General features: G+C 39.3%; 1 protein-coding gene across 1 annotated transcript; it reads left to right on the top strand.

Moving 5' to 3' along the window:
* The first annotated feature begins 194 nt into the window (after positions 1-194).
* Positions 195-17,860, top strand: idh1 (isocitrate dehydrogenase (NADP(+)) 1). Its single transcript, XM_060875948.1, has 9 exons — positions 195-313; positions 1,282-1,411; positions 8,702-8,993; positions 11,939-12,044; positions 12,932-13,109; positions 13,544-13,695; positions 13,854-13,994; positions 15,403-15,565; positions 17,174-17,860. Exons 2-9 carry the CDS (start codon positions 1,290-1,292, stop codon positions 17,265-17,267), a joined length of 1,248 nt encoding a protein of 415 aa, XP_060731931.1. The 5' UTR covers positions 195-313; positions 1,282-1,289; the 3' UTR covers positions 17,268-17,860.
* The last annotated feature ends 3,793 nt before the right edge of the window (positions 17,861-21,653 follow it).

Here is a 21,653-nt window from a genome sequence, read left to right as displayed (position 1 = left end):
TCACCGAGGAACACTTTGTACAATCACGTGTAAACATTGTAAAAGTGATTGTTTATATAACGCCATAACCTTCTACCCTAAAGGCGGATGCTGTGGGCGGGATTAAGTGGTCTAATTTAGTTCCGATTTACCTCTGATTGGTCGGGGGTTGGTCTGCAGACGCCACGTATTGGCCAATCAAAGGATCAGATCAGTACAAGACCCGCCCACTTGCCAAGTCGTCTTTCAGTCTGATGTATAATAACCTTAGCAACAGCTGAGTTTATCTTCAGTTCATCTTTCTGATTATTTATACTCGATCTTTGAAGTTAAGGTACGTATTGACATTTTGTATTGAGGACCCGAGTCGATTTGTTGTGTTTTAATGTTATAAACTGAGCTTGTGTGTTTACCGGAAGAGTCAATGCCGGTTTGCTAATAACGAATGGATCAGTTTATGAATAGAATGACACACAAATAAAGAACCGAACACAAAAGTGATTCATAGAAACCTGAACCGAACGACCGGTGATGTGTGTAAACAATGAACTATAAGCATATGGGGTGAACAATTCACATCCTAATAAAACTAATAAATTATATATATACACAGTAATACATCGTGCATTTACGGATTTATATTAAGTTAAAATGCTTTAATAAATTTGGCCATTATTTAGAAAAAAGCATTTTTTAGTGACTCGAACCAAACAAACCGATTCCTCCTGATTCGTGACGGCTTCTGGGACATAACCTCATAAATGTCCGAGGTATTACTGTGAGTGTGTGAGTGTGTGAGAGTGTGTGAGAGTGTGTGTGTGTGTTTTGGTATGTGAGATCGTGTGTTTGTGTGTTTTTTTGTGTATGGGTTTGTGTGTGTGTGTGTGTGAGAGTGTGTGTGTGTGTGTGTGTGTGTATTTGATCAGATTTTATTCTTTGTCTTTTTTGAGTAACTCATATTGTTGCAGTCACCAGTCATGGCTATCATCTCTTATTATTAGGCCAGTTTGGAGATTTGCAACAGTAATTAGTGCTTTATTGTGCACTTGATGTTGCTTGTGCCTGTATGCTTGTTTCTATTAAATAAAAAACTTTACAGAAACTCTACTAATTCCTACCACACTGAGGTGTTGTGCAACCTACCCAGCTTCCTCCTTTGCTCATTGTCAGTAGGGTTAGAGAGAAAAATGCTGAGTCACAGGTCCTGCAGCCTCACCTGAACAGGATTCATTCATTACAGAGTTGAGCGTGAGCCGTGGCAGTGTGTTGTGTTTGATCAGATCCTGCGTTTTTCTCTTTCAGTCTCCAGAATGGCACAGAAGATCAAGGCTGGATCTGTTGTGGAGCTGCAGGGAGATGAGATGACCAGAGTCATCTGGGAGCTGATTAAAGAGAAGCTCATCTTTCCTTACCTGGAGTTAGACCTGCACAGGTGAGAGAGAGAGAGGGAGGGAGAACAAGAGAGAAAGGTCTAACAAGGAGAGAAATTAAACACAGCAGGATACAATGTTCCTGTTGACTCCCTGGAGTGTAATGATATGTTCAAGTCTAACCTGACAACTGATTTTATCACCGTTTGTATGAAGTGTGAGTAAACACGTTCACGGACAAAATAATGCAGCTTCCTAAAATGACATGTAAGGTTACGGTTCTCAAAGTGGAGTCCATTAAACATAGGCACACTTTTCTCATTTTGTTACACACCATTATCTGAGTTATGTCTATAAATAATGAGCTCAAATCGAATTTTTTTTTTTCCTGAATATGTTTCAATAAAAAACATAATTTAAACCTTTTATTTAAATGCAGCACTTCTCTTTTGCTGCTCCTTTATTAGTCAGTATACAGTTAGAATTATGATGCATAAAGCATAAAGCAGAACTGATCACTTATATATGTGTATATAAATCATTATATTTATATTTTTCATTTCCTCAATCCTAGCCTTCACCTTTAACACTGTAGATTCATAGTCTGGAGTTTCTATTAGCTTTGCTAATCTATTAAGCAATTATTACACATGTTGCTTCATATTAAATAGTCATCTTTTCAGAAAGGAAATTTATCTTTCAGGACAACACCTGATGCACGTTATACTCATTTCTACATCTGTTGGCTTTCATGAACATAATAGTGCTTTATGAACTTGACCTGATTGCTAAATAGTGTAAATAGTTGTTCACACGGTCGGGTGAATTTTATTGGATGCTCTGTGTAGGATGTTGGTACTTTAAGAGCGCTATGTGACGCCTTTGATTAACGCCACCTAACCTTTGGACCTCGTGAGTGACGCCGCACGGTTACCGTAACACTGCGCACACAGACGTACTATGAACTTGATTTTTGTGCTCTCCTGGTGTTTGGGGCACGTGACTGTAGTTTAAGAAGTGGCTGATCTCATTCTCATTCCCTAAATTGATAGGTTCTGCAGTTTTAAAAGAAAAATGTTTAGATACATGAGAGTAATCATTGTGCTGATCTATTAGTTCCTCAGGAGCTCTTGGCTGCTTAATTCCACTGAACTACAAATTGTTGTAGAAAAGACATTATTCAAATGTACATTATTTATTGTCCAGTGTCCCTCAGAATAGGAGTCTAGTTAACGTCTCAGGGAGTTTTTCCTTGCCACCGTCACCTCGGGCTTGTTTATTAGAGATATATGTTAGAGATAAATAGTAACTTCATTTTAAACTTTACAATTTTTATTCTGTTTTCATACTTCTGCAAATCTACTTTCAAATAAATTGAATTGAATTGAATTTTGTATCTGCCCTGGTTTCACATTCAGTGTCGGATGTTAGGTGGGAAGATTAGATGAGCTGTTCTGATTGGCCAATAGTGTAAAATAACACAAAATCTAGGACACGTTCATCTTCTTAGGTTCTTCGGGATAAGTACAGTTTTTGTTTGGAAGACATTGGAAGACCCGCTATTTACACTTGACACCGTTTCTGATTCCTCTGTAACTAAAACAGTTGATGGTGACAGCTAAGAACTCGTTAAAATCCCTTAAAGATCAGTTGAAGAATCATTTTCTTATGATTATAGAAGTAGCCGAGCTGAAAATGTTGAGGTTCTCTTTGGGAGTGACAAAATAGGACAGGGTTAGGAACGAGTACATCAGAGGGACAGCTCATGTTGGACGTTTGGGGGACAAAGTTAGAGAGATTAAGATGGTTTGGACATGTTCAGAGGAGGGAGAGTGAGTATATTGGTAGGAGAATGTAGGACATGGAGCTGCCAGGCAGGAGGCAAAGAGGAAGGCCAAAGAGGAGGTATATGGATGTAATAAATGAGGATATGAAGCTAGTGGGTGCAAGTGTTGAGGATGCAGAAGATAGGGATAGGTGGAAAGAGATGATTCGCTGTGGCGACCACTGAAGGGAAAAGCCGCAAGAAAGAAGAAGATAGTGACTAAAAGATTTGCAAATCCCAGGACCTCTCAAAAGCTGCTGTTTGAGCCTTTGAGATGTTGCATGTATGGATGAAATTCTTCCTAGTATTTAGAAAGAAAAAAGTCTGGAATAATGAGAAGTGTAATCGGGATTTGTATGTAGACATCAGTCAGTAGCTGATTTGGATCTGTTATTTATTTTTTTTAGACACATGATATTATAACTACATTTCAGTAGCTGCACTTCTCTGCCCTAGAGTTTGGAATGTAGAAAGGGAATATAGGTAAAAGGTTACAACCAGTTCAGCACAATAGTCAGAGCTCAGAAACACAGGAACTTAGAAGCTAGATAACAAATAAGCTCGTGAACTTCTGCAGTCTCAGTCATGGCAAAGATTTCATGCTAGAACATCCTTTTTATACTTCAAATTTAAATTCAATTTATTTGTATAGCGCATTTTAATTCCTGTTGTCTCAAAACAGCTTTACAGAAGTATGGAAACAGAAGAGAGAGGAAAAAGAAATAAATATGTAATAAAAAATAAAAAAAGGCATAAAAATAAATACATACATATATACAATAAAGGCCCTGGGATGGGTTGGCACTCCGTCCAGGGTGTATCCCGCCTTGAAGCCTGATGACGCCTGAGATAGGCACAGGCTCCCCGTGACCCGAGGTAGTTCGGATAAGCGGTAGAAGATGAATGAATGAATATACAATAAAAGTTTAAAATTAATTTAAAAAATATTAACTTAAAATTTAAAATACTGTGTATGTATGTATATATATATATATATATATATATATATATAATATATTATATAAAAAATAATCTCCCTATCCCTAATGAACAAGCCGGAGGAGACGGCGGCAAGGAAAAACTTCCTGATATGCCATGAGGGAAGAAACCTTGAGAGGAACCAGGCTCAGAAGGGACCCCATCTTCATTTGGGTGACCCTCTACAGTAAATAATGTCCTTTCTACATACTTCTCTGTCAGCGTTCTAAGACTAAAGGATCTAGATTTTCTTTTTTTTAAGGCTCACATGCAGAGAAAACTGAATCTTGTTATTCATGCTCAGCTTTCATTTAGACAGCTTTATTGTAGAACATGTGCTGTGTAGATTCTCACTGGGGTTTCAGGTCATGAAATTCAGAGTTGTGAAGTCTTTATGCTCCTATGATTCCTGATTTATGGACCTTTTACCGTTCTCGGAAGATCCAGTCAAACTAGTGGACTGGAATTAACGCAGTAGTGTCTTGTAGAGAGACACCTGAGATTCTTCAGTTTTGCACCAGACTTGCCAGAAGTGCCGGTTAGTTTAAGACACAATTTCACATGTACAGTAGATGGGTTGGCACTCCGTCCAGGGTGTATCCTGCCTTGATGCCCGATGACGCCTGAGTTAGGCACAGGCTCCCCGTGACCCAAGGTAGTTCGGATAAGCGGTAGAAGATGAATGAATGAATGAATGAAAAGTAGATGGATGCAATACCGTACCAGTGCAAATAGTAGGAAAAGTATTTTATTTGATTTTATTTAAAGTTTATATAAAATGAGTCGACACACAGAATATATACTGTGTGTGTGTGTGTGTGTGTGTGTGTGTGTGTGTGTGTGTATATATATATATATATATATATATATATATATATATATATATATATATATATATATATATATATATATATATATATATATATATAAAATATATTAATATAATATAAAAAAAATCCTGATCTTACTTACTTCAAACCTGATAATGATATCTTTGTGTTTTCTCGTATTGATTATTGTAATGCTTTACTGGTCGGGGTCTCAAACGCTACCCTAAATAAATTACAGCTGGTTCAAAATTCAGCTGCCCGAATCCTGACTGGAACAAGGACAAGGGATCACATCACTCCAGTCTTGGAGTCCTTACATTGGCTCCCTGACAGATTTCAGGTGGATTTTAAAGTTCTTATGCTTACCTACAAAGCTTTGAATGGTTTGGCTCCTCACTATCTTACTGAGCTTTTAGCCCCCTACACACATGTGCGTGCTCTTCACTCTTCGGAAACTGGCCTTTTAATCGTCCCACATACCCGTTTAAAATCTATGGGTTATGGGAAGAGATGGGAGTAAGTCACACATGTGCAAGTCATGTAAGTCTCAAGTCATGAATGTCGAGTCTTTATTAATATTTGTCAAGCAAGTCTCAAATTTGTGACTCAAGTCATATGACTCAAGTCCCCCATCTATGTGTGAAAGGGCATTTTCTTCTGTAGCTCCAAGACTCTGGAATTCCCTGCTTGTTCGGATTAGGCAAGCAGAATCCCTTAGTGTCTTTAAATCCTCCGTTAAAGCTTATTTCTTTAGGGTAGCTTTTACTTGAAATTTACTTGATTTTTTTTTAACTTGCTTGTTTTGACAATATGTTCTTATTTGGTGTGTTCTTATAACTTATTTTAACGTATTATTTGTATAATTGTATTTTTCCTTTTTCTTCTGTGAAGCGCTTTGAGATGCTACTTTTAAAGGCGCTATAGAAAATAGTTTATTTATTATTATTATTATTATTATTATTATTATTATTATTATTATTATTATTAACTACACATATATTTCTGTAAGTATATCGTGATTGGTGCTAAAACTCAAACTGAGCATTTCTACATTTACATTTACAGCGTTTGGCAGACACCCTTGTCCAGAGCAACATACTAAAGTGCTTTGAAATCTCTATCAATGAATACATTAACACTGGTTCACTAGGTTACCGACTACTAGGTTAATACAATCAAACAAAAACTCTGTTCAGTTTTTTTTTTGTACACAAAAATAAACAGGGAAAATACGAGCTAGTGTTTCAGGAAAATGTAGGTCTTCACCTGTTGTTTGAAAATAGCCAGTGACTCAGCTGTTCTGACATCTAGGGGAAGTTCATTCCACCACCTCGTTGTCAGAACAGAAAAGAGTCTTGATGTATACTTACCTCTTACCCTGAGAGATGGTGGGACCAGTCGGTCAGTGCTGGTAGCTCTGAGGGTGTGAGGTGAAGCGTGAGGAGTGATAAGAGCTTTGGGGTAAGACGGAGCTGGTCCATTTTTGGCTTTGTAGTCAGGCATCAGTGTTTAGAATGTGTGGATAAAAATGGCTAAATCTTTCTGATGTTCATGTAGATAGACATCCAAATGTTTATGTAGATTATATATGTGTATTATATGCAGGAAACCTGGGCCGTTTGGGCTCGGAAGTGCCATTTATTGGATGTCCAGCTATGTAAGCACTAAATTGAATGTGAAACTGTTTAGAATAGAATAGAAGAATAGAATTGGGGGGGCATAGAAGCCTTTATTATTGCCACAGAATTCTTTTCTTCACATACCCCAACTGAGGAGGTTGGGTTCAGAGTGCAGGGGCAGCTATGATACAACGCCCCTGGAGCAGGGAGGATTGAGGGCCTTGCTCAAGGGCCAAGCAGTGGCAGCTTGGCTGTGCCTTGAACCCCGATCCTCCAATCAACAACCCAGAGCTTTAACCAGTTGAGCCACCACTGCCACCAACATTACATAATAATCAAGGCCTAAGATCCGTATGGGTGTTGGTATGGGAGGGTTTGGTGCACTCTTACAACCAATGATTTTATATAGAACCTAAAATGGTTCTGTCACTTGTTTCACGGAACCTCGAAATGCTTCTTTCTATAAAAATGATGTTGGTGTTTATTTAAAAAAAAACAGCCAAATGAATCCAAGTCAGACGGGTCTTTCAAGGGGTGTCCTTCTTCTTCTTCTTCCTCCTCCTCCATCATACATCCAATCATCTATCCATCTGTCCATTATTCCATTCTCTACACCACTTATCCTACTTGGTTGTGGGGAACCTGGAGCCTATACCAGGAGAATAGGGGCACAGGGTCACGATCACACACACATCCACACAACAGTTAAACAATTTAGGGAAGCCAATCTTAGGACTCATGGAGGAATCAGAATTCCTTCTCTGCATTTAACCCATCCAAAGTGCACACACAGCAGTGAACACACACCCGGAGCAGTGGGCGCCCGGGGAGCAGTCGGGGGTAGGGGGTGGGTGGTTTGGCCTTGCTCAAGGGCTCCTCAGTCGTGGCCGGCCCGAGACTCAAACCCACAACCTTATTGTTAGGAGTCAAACTCTCTAACCATTAGGCCACGACTATATTATTATTATTATTATTATTATTATTATTATTATTATTATTATTATTATTATTATTATTATTATTATCATGTACAAATTTATACTAGAAAATTCAGCAGATTCAAATATTACATATACATTATTTAAACAAAAACTACAACACCATTTAAGTCAACACACTCACTCAACTATTGAAAACAGCAAAACCTCTCCCTCTTTTTGAAGTCTTTCTCTCATTACACTTTGAATTATTTCACAAATTTGATCTTTTCTAAAAAATCTGTCGTTCATAAACACATCATTTGAAAGTATCTTTCAGAGTTAGCGACATACAGCATATAGAGAATTCCAAAAACTAACGATTTGTGCCTTCCACATTCTGTGAACAATTACATATAAAAGATTCTCTATCGAACCCAAAAAAAAAAATTTTATTTATTTATTTATTTATTTATTTATTTTTTATGATACTGGGTGAAAATCCTCTCTGAGAATATTATATAAGAAACTAGGAACAATGATTTAGCCACGATTTTAACCAAGTTTCTACGTACAACTTGTTTCTTCTTCTTTATAAATTACTCACTTACTAATAATTATTTTCTTAGACTACTTTTTTCTAACAATTAGAGCTAGTGTTTGCATTTGTGCAATTCTGATTGAGTGAGTTTAGATTTGTTCTTAAAACTAAAAGTGCAGACAGCCAAAAACTGAAAAATGGAATTAAAATAGAGATGTTTTGAAAGCTTTTTAGAGGCATTTTATAAAGCTGAAGGTGTACATAATGTTGACTAGAGAGTATTGCTCTCACATCAAGAAAGGAAGGGTGCATAAAGTTGACCTGCTATTATTACCCCAGGCTCTGGGTAGTTGGTCAGAAAATCAGGGGTTAAAGCTCCAGAAGTGGCAACCTGCTGCTTTTAGGTCCTTTTCTCTAATTCCAGTTCACCAAGCTGGGAGATAAAGAAAAACAAATCCTTTGCTGTAATGTATGTGACAAAGGCTGTTCTTCTATTTCTGTTACTTCTAATTAACATCATTGAATCCTCGAATGAATCGTTCCAACATTTTAGACGCTTGAATGTTTCCTTTTCCTTCACTCAGGGTCTTGTTCCACAGCTCTCTATCATTACATTCAGGGTAAATCTGTTTCTCGTTCCAGCTATGACCTGGGCATTGAGAACCGTGATGCCACCGATGACCAGGTGACCGTGGAAGCTGCTGAGGCGGTGCGTCGCTACAACGTGGGCATCAAGTGTGCCACCATCACGCCTGATGAGAATCGTGTAGAGGAGTTCAAGCTCAAGCAGATGTGGCGCTCTCCCAACGGAACCATCCGGAACATCCTGGGCGGCACCGTGTTCCGCGAAGCTATCATATGCAAAAACATCCCACGCCTTGTGCCCGGCTGGACCAAACCCATCATCATCGGCAGACACGCCCATGGAGACCAGGTATATTTGTGTGTATATAGTTTTAATATTTTGGGTCAGCCATCCAGTGTGATAGGGAGTGTTGAAAAGAGGTGAAGAGGCGAGTGCAGGCAAGTCGGAGTGGTTGGAGAAAAGATTCAGGAGAGTTGTGTGACAGAAGAGTGTCAGCAAGAGTCAAAGACACAAAGGTGTAGAAGACAATAGTGAGAGCAGCTCTTCTGTATGGGTTAGAGACTGTAGCAGTGAGGAAAAGACATGAGGCAGAGATTGAGGTAGCAGAGATGAGTGATGATTCTCTGTAGGAGTGACGAGGATGGACAGGATTAGGGACGAGCACATCAGAGGGACAGCTCAGGTTAACTAGGGACAAGGTCAGAGAGGCTAGATTGAGATGGTTTGGACATGTACAGAGGAGGGAGATGGTTATATTGGTAGAAGGATTTTAGAGATGGAGCTGCCAGGTAAGAGGTCAAGAGGAAGACCAAAGAGGAGATATATGGATGTGTAGAAAGAGGATATAAAGTTATTTGTGCGAGAGTAGAGGATGCTGAGGATAGAGTTAGGTGGAAACAGAAGATTCCCTAATGAGAAACAGAAGATTCCCTAATTACCCCTAATGAGAACAGCAAAACGTAGAAGAAGTTTATATTATATATTAATAATTGTCTTCATTATCTGCATCTTTCTCAAAACAAGATCTAAACTCACTCTTAATCAGAAATTTCCATTTCAAAACACTAGCTCTAATTGTAAAAAAAAATATATATATACAATTATTTATAATATATATATATATATATTCATTCATCTTCTACTGCTTATCCGAACTACCTCGGGTCACGAGGAGCCTGTGTCTATCTCAGGCGTCATTGGGCATCAAGGCAGGATACACACTGGACAGAGTGCCAACCCATCGCAGGGCGCACACACACACACACACACACTCATTCACTCACGCAATCGCACACTACGGACAATTTTCCAGAGATGCCAATCAACCTACCATGCATGTCTTTGGACTGGGGAGGAAACCGGAGTACCCGGAGGAAACCCCCGAGGCACGGGGAGAACATGCAAACTCCACACACACAAGGTGGAGGCGGGAATCGAACAACGACCCTGGAGGTGTGAGGCGAACGTGCTAACCATATATATATATATATGTATATGTATATGTATATGTGTGTATATATATATATATATATATATATATATGTGTATATGTATATGTGTATATATGTATGTATGTATGTGTGTGTATATATATATATATATATGTATATATATCTATATATCTATCTATCTTATTTGGGTTGATTTGTATAGATCAATGACCTACAACATATAGAACTCTTAAGTTCACTTCACTTCCAAGTAACACTACATAATGTGAGAAAGTCCAAGGGGGTTAATACGCATGTAGGACATATGCAACAAGACGAGTTCAACGGTCAATTAACCAAGAAAACCAGTTCATAATCTTTTAGATTATTTCTCTTTTTTTTTTTTTTTTTTGCTCTTAAGCACAGAGCTGTGTTTTTGCTTTAAAGGATTTGCTGCACATTCTTGTTTCAGATTCAGGATTTTTATTATTTTATTAGTATGTGCTTATTTTCTTGTAAATACACAGAACATGGACATTAGTGGACATTCTGCATATCAGCACTTCGGCTTGGTTAAGCATGTGACCTTGCAGCAGCTGCTCAGTGGTTATTCAGTAGACTGATATAGACACATAAGTCCCTGGACTTTTATCACACACAGGTGAATCATTAGGAGCCAAGGGATGACCTTTAATCACATAGTACTCTCTGTTGGATCTGGTGATTCGTCTGGATGTTACACTTCTGCACATAACTTTTACTCTATTTACTGTCCATTACTCCAGTGCTGTTTCTCCATTGGTGTGATAAGCAGAGGTCATGTAACAGGATCGTATGATGGTATAATCTTTGTAACAGTGCTGAAATACTGAAGAAACTGGAGCATGACTGAAGCTAAAACTGCTAGTGTGTGAATGTGTGTGAATGTGTCTGAGTGTGTGTGTCTTGTGATGACTTAGCACCCTGTCCAGGATGTCCTCCATCTATTGCCTAGTTCCCTGAGATAGACTCCAGGGTCCGTATTCATAAAAATTCTTAGTACAAGGAGTTTTTCCTAGTGAGCAAATTGTGAGAAAATTCTAAGAAATGTGGACGTTTCTCCTAAAAAAAAAATTAAAGAGAAGATCCTAGTAAAGATAAGTTATTCATAAAGCATCTTAACCCTTAAAAGGGCTCTTAAGATCAGAAAGTGTTAGGAGCTTAAGATGGATGTGTGGATGCAGAAGGATAAAAATAAGCGTGAAAGTATTCTAAGGCTTCAGATATCAAACACTTATGAGCCTCTAAAGCTGAGACATAACATGCACATAACACCTGCGACCAGAGATATCCAGCTTAATAGTTCAGTATGTTATAGAAATAGGGATTTTATCTGGATTTAATCATGACGAAGCAAAGCTTAGTTTTAGACTGATTAGACATTTGGAAATCTTAGCAAACGTCTCATAAAACAACAATACCTGTATTCATGAAACTGCTTAGTGTAAAGAGTTTCTCCTAATGAGCAAATTGTGAGAGAATTCTTAGAAATGTGGACGGCTCTCCTTAACATATCTAACAATAGATAGAGTGACTAGATTTTAAAATTAAGTAGTTTTTAAAATTTACAGTGTATTAATTCAAGCAAATATTTACAGTTTGTATATGAGGTGATCTGGTTATAAGAGAGATTTGTAGCTTGTAGTGAAGACTAACCAGGTAAAAAAAACTCATGCTTAGCATCCATACCAGGATGAATGATTTGTTTCTTACTGATTTGACTTTTTAATAAAGTAATCGATTAGTTCAGACTTCATCCACAAGATGTCCTCCTTTGTCTAATCGTTCTCCCACATGCAACTTGTTTCTTCATTCCTGTTTCAGTACAAAGCCACAGACTTCGTTGTTCCTGGACCTGGACGATTCGAGATGACGTACACACCCAAGGATGGAGGGAAACCTCTCAACTTTGTCGTCCATGACTTTGAGGGTAGATGGTTTAAACCATGTTCTTTCTTATTATTCCCCTGTATTCACAGTCATCATGTTCCCCTTATTTAACCCAGAGAATACAGAACAAGTTATTCTCTCATGACCCCATTAAATCACGTGACCATGCCGAAGTCTGTTCCATGTTTACCGAGTCAATATTGCAGTATATTGTCCTCTGTCCACAGGGCAGGACTGTCTTTGTGTTCATGCCCCACCCATGTATGAGCAAATACTACGCTGATGAAATAGGAGTGTAGCCAACGAATCTGTAGATTTAAGAATGAGAGTGATTTTGTTTGATCAGGCAACGGCAGTGCGGATACATCTTTACATTTTACTGTTTAAATAAAGTTAGTTCTACATGCACACATTGCAGCAATATTTCTGAAGGCTCAGTTCATTTCCTAGTCCTAACCTCATTCATTCATTCATTCACTCATTTTCTACCGCTTATCTGAACTACCTCGGGTCACGGGGAGCCTGTGCCTATCTCAGGCGTCTTCGGGCATCAAGGCAGGATGCACCCTGGACGGAGTGCCAACCCATCGCAGGGCACACACACACACACATTCACTCACACACTACAGACAATTTTCCAGAGATGCCAATCAACCTACCATGCATGTCTTTGGACCGGGGGAGGAAATCGGAGTACCCTGAGGAAACCCCCGAGACACGGGGAGAACATGCAAACTCCACACACACAAGGTGGAGGCGGGAATCGAACCCCCAACCCTGGGGGTGTGAGGCGAACGTGCTAACCACTAAGCCACCGTGCCCCCCTGTCCTAACCTCATAACTTCATGAATGCTATAAAATAGCAGGATGTGTACTACTTTAAATATTCAACATGGTGTTGTGACTCTTTTGTTTGCCCCACCACAGGCACTGGCGGCGTGGCTCTGGGCATGTACAACACTGACAGTTCCATCCGTGACTTTGCTCACAGCTCCTTCCAGATGGCACTGTCCAAAGCCTGGCCTCTCTATCTCAGCACCAAGAACACCATCCTCAAGAAATACGACGGCCGCTTCAAAGACATCTTTCAGGAAGTCTATGAGAAGTAAGCTACCACATTTCCCAAAGATGATTGTCGTTGTTGTTGTTGTTTAATGCTAGCTAACTACAATAGCATAGAAGCCTTTATTTTGTCACATATATACATTACAGCACTTATATATAAAGCATTCATATACCATAAAGTTTGGGGTCAGACATAATACAGCACCCATGGAGCAGAGATGGTCAAGAGCCCAACAGTGGTGGAGTGATGGGGTTGAATGCTGATCCCCTGATCAAAAACCCAGTGCCTTAACCGCTTGAGCCACAACTGCCCTAGAATTAAAAGTCCTAAAAGCAACAGTCTGCAGTTTGTTCTAGAAATTTCTAGGAAATCCCAGGCAACATCACAAGAGAGCCTTTTGGGTGTCTGTTTAATTTTTAATAGGTCATGCATAAGAAATAACAAATATAAACACTGCATACATGTGTTTTTAGAGAATACAAGTCTCAGTTTGAGGCTAAGGGGATCTGGTATGAGCACAGACTGATTGATGACATGGTGGCCCAGGCCATGAAGTCTGATGGAGGATTTATCTGGGCGTGTAAGAACTATGACGGAGACGTGCAGTCCGATTCTGTGGCTCAGGGTGAGTCTAAACACACACACACACACACACACACACACACATCTGATTCAATCTCTTCACATCATGTCTTACAGAAAAAAATATGTCTTGATGCTATGAGATCTTATAGTGTTATGGATACGTTGTTATGAGATGAACTGCTGTGTCTCTTCGCTCAGGTTACGGCTCTCTGGGTATGATGACCAGCGTGTTGGTGTGTCCTGACGGTCGCACAGTAGAAGCTGAAGCCGCTCACGGCACAGTCACGCGTCACTATCGCCAACACCAGCAGGGCAAAGAGACGTCCACAAACCCTATCGGTGACGCGCACACACACACACACACACACACACACACACACACTCAAATACACTACAAGCTGTACAATGAAATTAAGGCTCTCTCATGTAAAAGTGCACACACACACACATACATGTAAAAAGATGGGACAAAATGTAAACATAAGCAGATGTACAGTATAACTAACTAACTATGTACAGAATAGGGTGAATGTAAAAGTGAACAAATATGTACAGCAGAAGAAGAGAATTAAAAAATCTAGAAATATTGGTAAGAAGGATTAGTATCGTGAGTCTGTAGTCATTCGTATTGCACAAGCTTATAAAGGTACTAAGTGATTATTGTCTTCATCTTCTGGAGTTCAGCTCTATAATTAATTGTATGTGGATAAAAACTATTCAGGAGTCTGGAGGTACATGTTTTGAGGGATCGATAGCATCTTCCAAAGGGACACAGAGTGAAGACGTGGTTGTCGGGTTGAGAAGAGTCTTTTATTATATGTCTGGCCAATCCTTTGGATCTGGTGCTGTAGATGTTCTTGAGTGAAGGAAGCTGCGCACCAGTGATTTTTTGTGCTGAGTGAATGAGGCTCTGCAGAGCTTTTTTTTTTTTTATCAGCCACTAGGTTGGTTTTCCTCAACATCCTCAGAATGTTCCGCGCTGATGTGCCTTCTTCACCAGGGATGTTGTTTACTCACTCACTCATTTTCTACCACTTATCCGAACTACCTCGGGTCACGGGGAGGTGTCTCAGGTGTCATCGGGCATCAAGGCAGGATACACCCTGGACGGAGTGCCAACCCATCGCAGGGCACACACACACTCTCATTCACTCACGCAATCACACACTACGGACAATTTTTCAGAGATGCCAATCAACCTACCATGCATGTCTTTGGACCGGGGGAGGAAACCGGAGTACCCGGAGGAAACCCCTGAGGCACAGGGAGAACATGCAAACTCCACACACACAAGGTGGAGGCGGGAATCGAACCCCCAACCCTGGAGGTGTGAGGCGAACGTGCTAACCACTAAGCCACCGTGTCCCCCGCTTTACAGAACATAAGAAACATAATACAAAAGTTTAATATTAAACAAAGATTGATATCATACAAAAGTTCAAGATTAATATTAGACTTGTATTTAAATGTGTTTGTATTTATCCCCAATAAACAAGCCTGAGGAGTTTGAGGAGACTGTGGTGAGGAAGAACTCTCCTAGATGAAAGAGGAAGAAACCTTGAGAGGAACCAGACACAAAAGTGAACCTCATCGTCACCCAAATGAGGATGAGGTTCACTTTTGTGTCTGGTTCCTCTCAAAGTACAATATAGTCCAACATCATAACCACTGAACTACCACATCCACCTATTAAGATACAACAAATAGATTACTATCTTATATCTTGTATCTCTGTTATTCTCCTCAGCTTCCATCTTTGCCTGGACACGAGGGCTGCTGCATCGGGCCACTCTAGATAAGAACAATGAGCTACAGGTCTTTGCCCAGACTCTGGAAGCTGTCTGCGTTGAGACCATCGAGGCCGGATTCATGACCAAAGATCTGGCCATCTGCATCAAGGGCATGGCCAAGTGAGTCTCACCTCTACCACTGGATCACACTGACCACAAACACTGACTTTAAGTCATGGAGTCACTGATATAAAGACGTCACTTTAAAGGTCACCGCTGTGCTCAGTGTATTGCACTGATTTCTAAAAACTCCTAAAGGAAATCTGTAAAAAGGATAATATAGAGATTTAGACACATCAAGTCAAGTCAAGAAGCTTTTATTGTCATTTCAACCATACAGTATATGGTTGACGCAGTACACAGTCAAATGAGACAATGTTTCTGAGAGACAAAATGAGACAAAGTTGTCCAAACCATATAAAGTGCATCTGTGCAACCTGGTGCAAACAGTGCGAGACAAAATACAGTGCAAACAGACAATACAAAACACTACAGGACATTCTGTTTATTATACAGTACATTGTGCAAAAATATAGGAATCCGAATAAAGAGGGTTCAAGTAAACATTTATACGTTTGTGTAATCAGTGCCAGGTGGATAGAGACAAAGTACCAGAGGAAAGAAATCAGAATGTAGTGATTAATATTTTAGAAGAACAATTCACACAATAGTGTAACTGCAAATCAGAGGTGTATGTTAATGTGTGTTATGAGTTCTGTAGTAAATCTAATACATAGATTTGGTGGATATGCAGCATAAATTTATCCAAAATTGTAATTTTTTTGGGTGGGGAGTCTGCTGTGAGGATGATAGGTTTATTTAGCATTGTTGGATAGGACCTTCAGTGGTAGAGTTTTATATCAGCCTGAGGGCAGACATTGACATACTGGTACATTTTTGGGGGTTTTTCAACGTTTAGAGAGAAATAAGAGGCTGTTCAGGAAACGATGTTTATATGTACTGTAGCTGCTTTGACGGGGACTAATTTGTTTTGGATGTTCCATCATTTCAAAAATAACTACAAAAAAACTTAGGAAAAAGTAAGTAAATAAATAAGACAGTCCAGGACATGCTTTTATAAGAAACTAATTACCTTTGGAGTGTTAACAGTATTTATGTCACAACACACTGTTCATTAAGGTTACGAGCTTAAGAGCAATCTCAAGTCAGGCCACGAATTCAAATCCAAACAAAGCCACCATCACCTGTCAGTATTGATTTGACCAATCGTCTGCCAAACAATTCTTTGTCATTTCAACCATATACAGCTGGTGCAGTACACAGTAAACCTCTGGGTACATGGTGCTACATACAACTACAGAATGTACAGAAACAACACAGAACCACAAAAAATTGCGTGTGTGCAAACCGTGCAAGACAGTACAGTTTAATCATTCACAACAGGCAATAGAGTGCCAGTCTAAACATAACTGTTTGCTCTTGTAAACAGAATCAGAAAGTTAGTGCCTTCTTCTGCAAGTGTGATGAGCAATGGTTAGAAAACCTCCGGTGACTTTCTGGGCCCCCCAGATGTGTAGTTATTTATTAGACTTAAAAGTGTGGTGTGAAACATATCTGTGTTTGCAATGTCTCTGCCGCTAAATGATATAAATTGAAGCTTTTACATTACTGTTTGTTTGCCCTTCTGGCATTTTCTTTCGCTCGTATCTAAAACATTTTCCAAGCGCTCAGACAAAGCCGTGACGTCTTCCTGTCTCACTCTCGCAGTGTGCAGCGTGCAGACTACCTGAACACCTTCGAGTTCCTGGATAAACTGGCAGAGAATCTGAAGAAGAAGCTGACGAGCCAACCCAAACTGTGAAGCTGTCCTTTATACTCAACACACCCACGCTGACGCACTCAGATCTCAAGCTCTTGTCCAGTGCCAATCCAGGGGCACGGTCAACCTCTTCTCCTGGTCTGCACAAAGACACACACAGGACCATACCACTACTGCCAGAGAAGGGCGCTTTCATGTGGGAGAACGGAAAGCACCGTTTTAAAGGGTTAGAGATGCCGTACACACATACAGCCCTAACTGTTTTTATAGTTTTAGCTAGATTCCAGTCAGGAATCCTGTACTTACTAAATTAATTTAATACGTTTAAAGTGTCAGGTTTCTGCTCAATCCTAGGCATTATTTTAATATTTAATACAAATGGTTTTATTTCGACGACTTATACATTCAAACAAATGAGACCTGTTCCGTCCAAGTCGTGTCAAGGTTTTCAAACACTTGTTGCCTTATGTGTGTGTGTGTGTGTGTGTGTGTAGTGTCTTCTCATCATTAATGTCAACATACTAGCTCTAACAGCAGCAGAACAGATTCTGAGAAAATGCATTTCCATCATGTTTTGTAGGCGTTTTCGAGTACGTGTTAATAAAATAAATCAATAATAATAACGGGACCATAAATTGTGTCTTGTCTCATTCTTAAGGATTTTTCTCCCAGTTTCTATTTTCAACATTGACAGTAATTCTGTGGCGTTGACTCGTTTTGTCCAAACGAGGGCAGCACCGCGTTTTTCCACTTCGGCTTCGAAACATTAAACAGTAAAGCATAAAAAGATTTATATAAACATATATCTGTGTAAAAAATAAATAAATAAATAAATAAAAATGGCTCGGTTTTATTGTGTAAAACACCAACATCTTCACATCACGTTTTGATTTTCTTCCAGAAAAAAGGATCGTATCCTGTGTTTGCTTTGCGAATGTACAATTCGAGACTGCTGATTGCTGTGCCCACATGTGAGGACACTATACTGCTTTAAGGATCCTTGACGTGATTAGATAGTGCCAAGCCGAGTAATCCTGAGCTGACATGCGAGCAGAAGCACTGCTACGAATGACTGGAGTCAAAGAAAGATATGAAAAGTCAGGCGGACGCTATTGTCCCCGGGAAAATTGGGTTTGGTTCATAAGAACGGAGACTCGTTCTCAGGTCTGGGTGCCAATAAAGATTGCTGCTGTGCTCCTCTGAGCAGAGTGTTATTAAGATGAAATGGAAAGTCTGAGACACCTGGTGTGAGTTGGTTATAGCAGAAGGTTGTTCTCCAGCACACAGGTGTGTACAAGTTTAGAGCGATGCCTGTCGATATAAATAAATATCTCTCTATTGTCTATAATGGAAAGGAAAGTTCTGTCAGTATATGGTGAGGCTTTTATTATTTCACAATTCGCTTGCCTTTTGTCTCCTAACCATATTATATTTACGAAGTGTGAAGGGAAAATAAAGATACACACTGGCACTATGTGGCTAAAAGTACCTGGACACCTGAGCATCACATACACGTGCTTATGTATGCTTTATGAACGTTCAGATTTAGTCCCTAAACACTTTGCTGTTATAAGAACAAGGATTTAAAAAAATAACAATTTCAGGCAATTCATTCGTTCGTTTCATACAGGAAATCCCCTTTTCCATTAGTTATCTATTACAGGTTATGAAAAATGTACAATTTAATTACTGAAAACATTCACCTCTATTAACTATTTGGAATATTCCATCAGGTTTATGTTCAACAGCATGTTGCAGCGTCTAAAAAGAATTTGAAGTGAATCATTAGTGTCCTTAATTTGAGCAAGAATCATTTTTTTTTTCTTTTTGAAATCAGTAAATAAACCCAGAAGAAAGAAGGAAACCTGAGATCGTTGCCGGAGATTCATTTGTTTTTTTATGTTTAAACCTTAGGTGTTCTTAGAAACGTTTCATTATATACGAATGGAGTCACCCGCATGGCAATGCTTGCCTAAATAGAAACTTCTGGGATCAACTGAAGAGATGAACTTGTCTTTTATAGTTTACGTCAATCTTACCCTCTATTTAAAGGTTAAAGGGTTAAAGGTATATCTGCAGGTGTCTAATCCACGCTTAGGACGTCAGATGTTTATACATCATCTTTGTATATCCAGTGCTACATAACACCACCAGTAACTATATTACTATTTATTTTTGTTATGTTTCACCTCTCTCTCTCTCTCTCTCTCTCTCTCTCTCTCTCTCTCTCTTTCTTTTTCTCTGTGTCTCTCGTCCTTAAAGGGAGCAGTGGTTTCCATGGGGACAGTAGAGGCGCTCTGCTCTTCAAAAGCGAGCAGAGCAGAGCAGAGGTAGCAAGGCCTTTTGTGTTGGAGAAGAGAGCACGCAACAACACTGGCCAGATGAAAGCCCTGCCATCCTTAAACCCAATCATAATTTAGTCGTCAGTGCAGGAGGATGTAATCAAAATACAGAGAGTGCCCACAAACACAGGCAAAAGGAAATAAAGACAGGAGCCGGGTCTGGGTCAAGAAATATCAGAGAGAGAGAGAGAGAGAGAGAGAGAGAGAGAGAGAGAGAGAGAGAGAGAGAGAGTGAGCGAGCGAGAGAGAGAGATGGTGAATAAATATCAAAAAGATAAAGAAGCAGTGCTACGGGTGAACCTTATTCATCCTTATTCCTGAGGCTTGCTGATATGAAAGAAGGATAAGGGTTTTGAAAATCCAGCATTAAAGCAACAGGACACCCTAACAACTTACCATGATCATGCAAAGAACTTTCTCTAGTAAATTCTATTATTATTATTAGTAGTAGCAGTAATATTAGTATTATTAGTAGTTATTAGTATTATTTTTATAGGTAGCAGTAGTAATGTAAAAGGCTAAATATTTTAAGGGATTGTGAAATCAAAGTTACTGAAAATGTAAGAGCAGTAAACATTTCTTATGAAATAATACTATAATGATTCTAATAATAATCATGTATTTATGTTACTGTTTAATTAATAGGAATAATGATAAATTAGTAAAATTAGTATTAGTAACTAAATATTACTTTATTATTATTATTATTATTATTATTATTATTATTATTATTATTATTTATTTATTTATTTTTATTTGCTTTATCTACTTATTATCAAGTGGCATGCGTTTTTATTTTATTTATTTATTTTTGCTTGTTTGTTTGTTTGTTTTCCCTCAAACAGCAGGTGCTCTTAATCCTGGAAAGTATACACTTGATAAAAATTGAACGTTTTTGAACGTTTTTGGTGAACTGTCACGTGTAGCTATCATCTCCTAATAGCTTACCCAGCTCGGAAATCATCATTTAACTTGATCTTGGGTCAAATGTTATGTAAATGTTGAATTTCTGCAAACAGGCATCTGAAGGATTACCATTTCATATTTGTCATTAATTTCACCGTTTCAGCATTGAGCGCTTTGACCCTTTGTAATGGTGCAGCCATTTGAAAAGGTCCTCTCTCTCCTGCACTCCTCCCTCTATTTCCGAATGTCACTTACAGGGGCCGACTGACTCCTCTAATAGACTCTCAAAAAAGGGGGGGATGGGGGGAGCAGCAAGACAAAAAAATAAGAGATTCTGCATTTTTCTGGGGCACATTAGCATTTAGTGTGATTTCACATACAACTCGCTTCTCGTCAGACGCAATATGGAGTCCGTGAATTTACAGCTGGGGCTCACATCGCTATTATCCTTTCACAATGGCGCAGAGAGGAACTTATTTGAGGCCATTAGCTGAGGCCTTCATGTCCTTCATTAGAGGAGCCTCTTTTAAAATAAGCCAAGACAATGAGCACACAGAAAGGGGAGCAGAGGGGGAGACAGGCAGGGAGGGGAGTTCACAGATTTAAACAAGTCCCCATGATAATTACTGTATTTCTCCTCTGTGGCCTGAAAGAGACTTGAATAATGTTTCTTTTTCTGCAAGGGACCTGGACAATGGACGCTGGGCTAGCTTCAAGCACTGCCGGCTTTGGCCTATTAGCCTGCAATCTTTCTATCTACTCTTCTGACCCCCACCCCCTCACCCCTTTCTCTGCAGCCACCCCACTGACAGAAAGCTTCATAATAACGTCCAGACAAATTTGTACATCAGCCACCAAAAGAGTAATTCAAGGCCTCAAAACCACAGAGTATAAGTGATATTTATCTGACTTTACAAGAACAGCCTAAATAAATTTGACTTGCACAGTTTAGGCTGAAGGAAAGTATATTTTTGGTAATAGATACATTACATAACACATTACACTATATGGCTAAAGGTTTCTGCACATCTGACCATCACACTCATATGTGCTTGGTGAACATCACATTTCAGATTTGGTGCCTTTGCTGTTATAATAAGCTTCACTCTTCTGGTTAGGCTTTACACTAGATGTCGAAGTGTGGTTATGTGCATTTGTGTTTATATGACAACGCTACTGT

Source organism: Tachysurus vachellii, chromosome 8, assembly GCF_030014155.1.
Source record: "Tachysurus vachellii isolate PV-2020 chromosome 8, HZAU_Pvac_v1, whole genome shotgun sequence".
In the NCBI taxonomy this organism is placed as follows: domain Eukaryota; kingdom Metazoa; phylum Chordata; class Actinopteri; order Siluriformes; family Bagridae; genus Tachysurus; species Tachysurus vachellii.
This window is presented reverse-complemented; position numbering and strand designations above follow the sequence as displayed.

Excerpts from the sequence above, each read along its gene's own strand:
- idh1 (XM_060875948.1), top strand. The coding sequence starts at position 1,290 with ATGGCACAGAAGATCAAGGCTGGATCTGTTGTGGAGCTGCAGGGAGAT. Across the intron at positions 1,412-8,701 it reads CTGGAGTTAGACCTGCACAG|CTATGACCTGGGCATTGAGA; the intron begins GTGAGAGAGAGA and ends TTCTCGTTCCAG. Across the intron at positions 8,994-11,938 it reads GACACGCCCATGGAGACCAG|TACAAAGCCACAGACTTCGT; the intron begins GTATATTTGTGT and ends TTCCTGTTTCAG.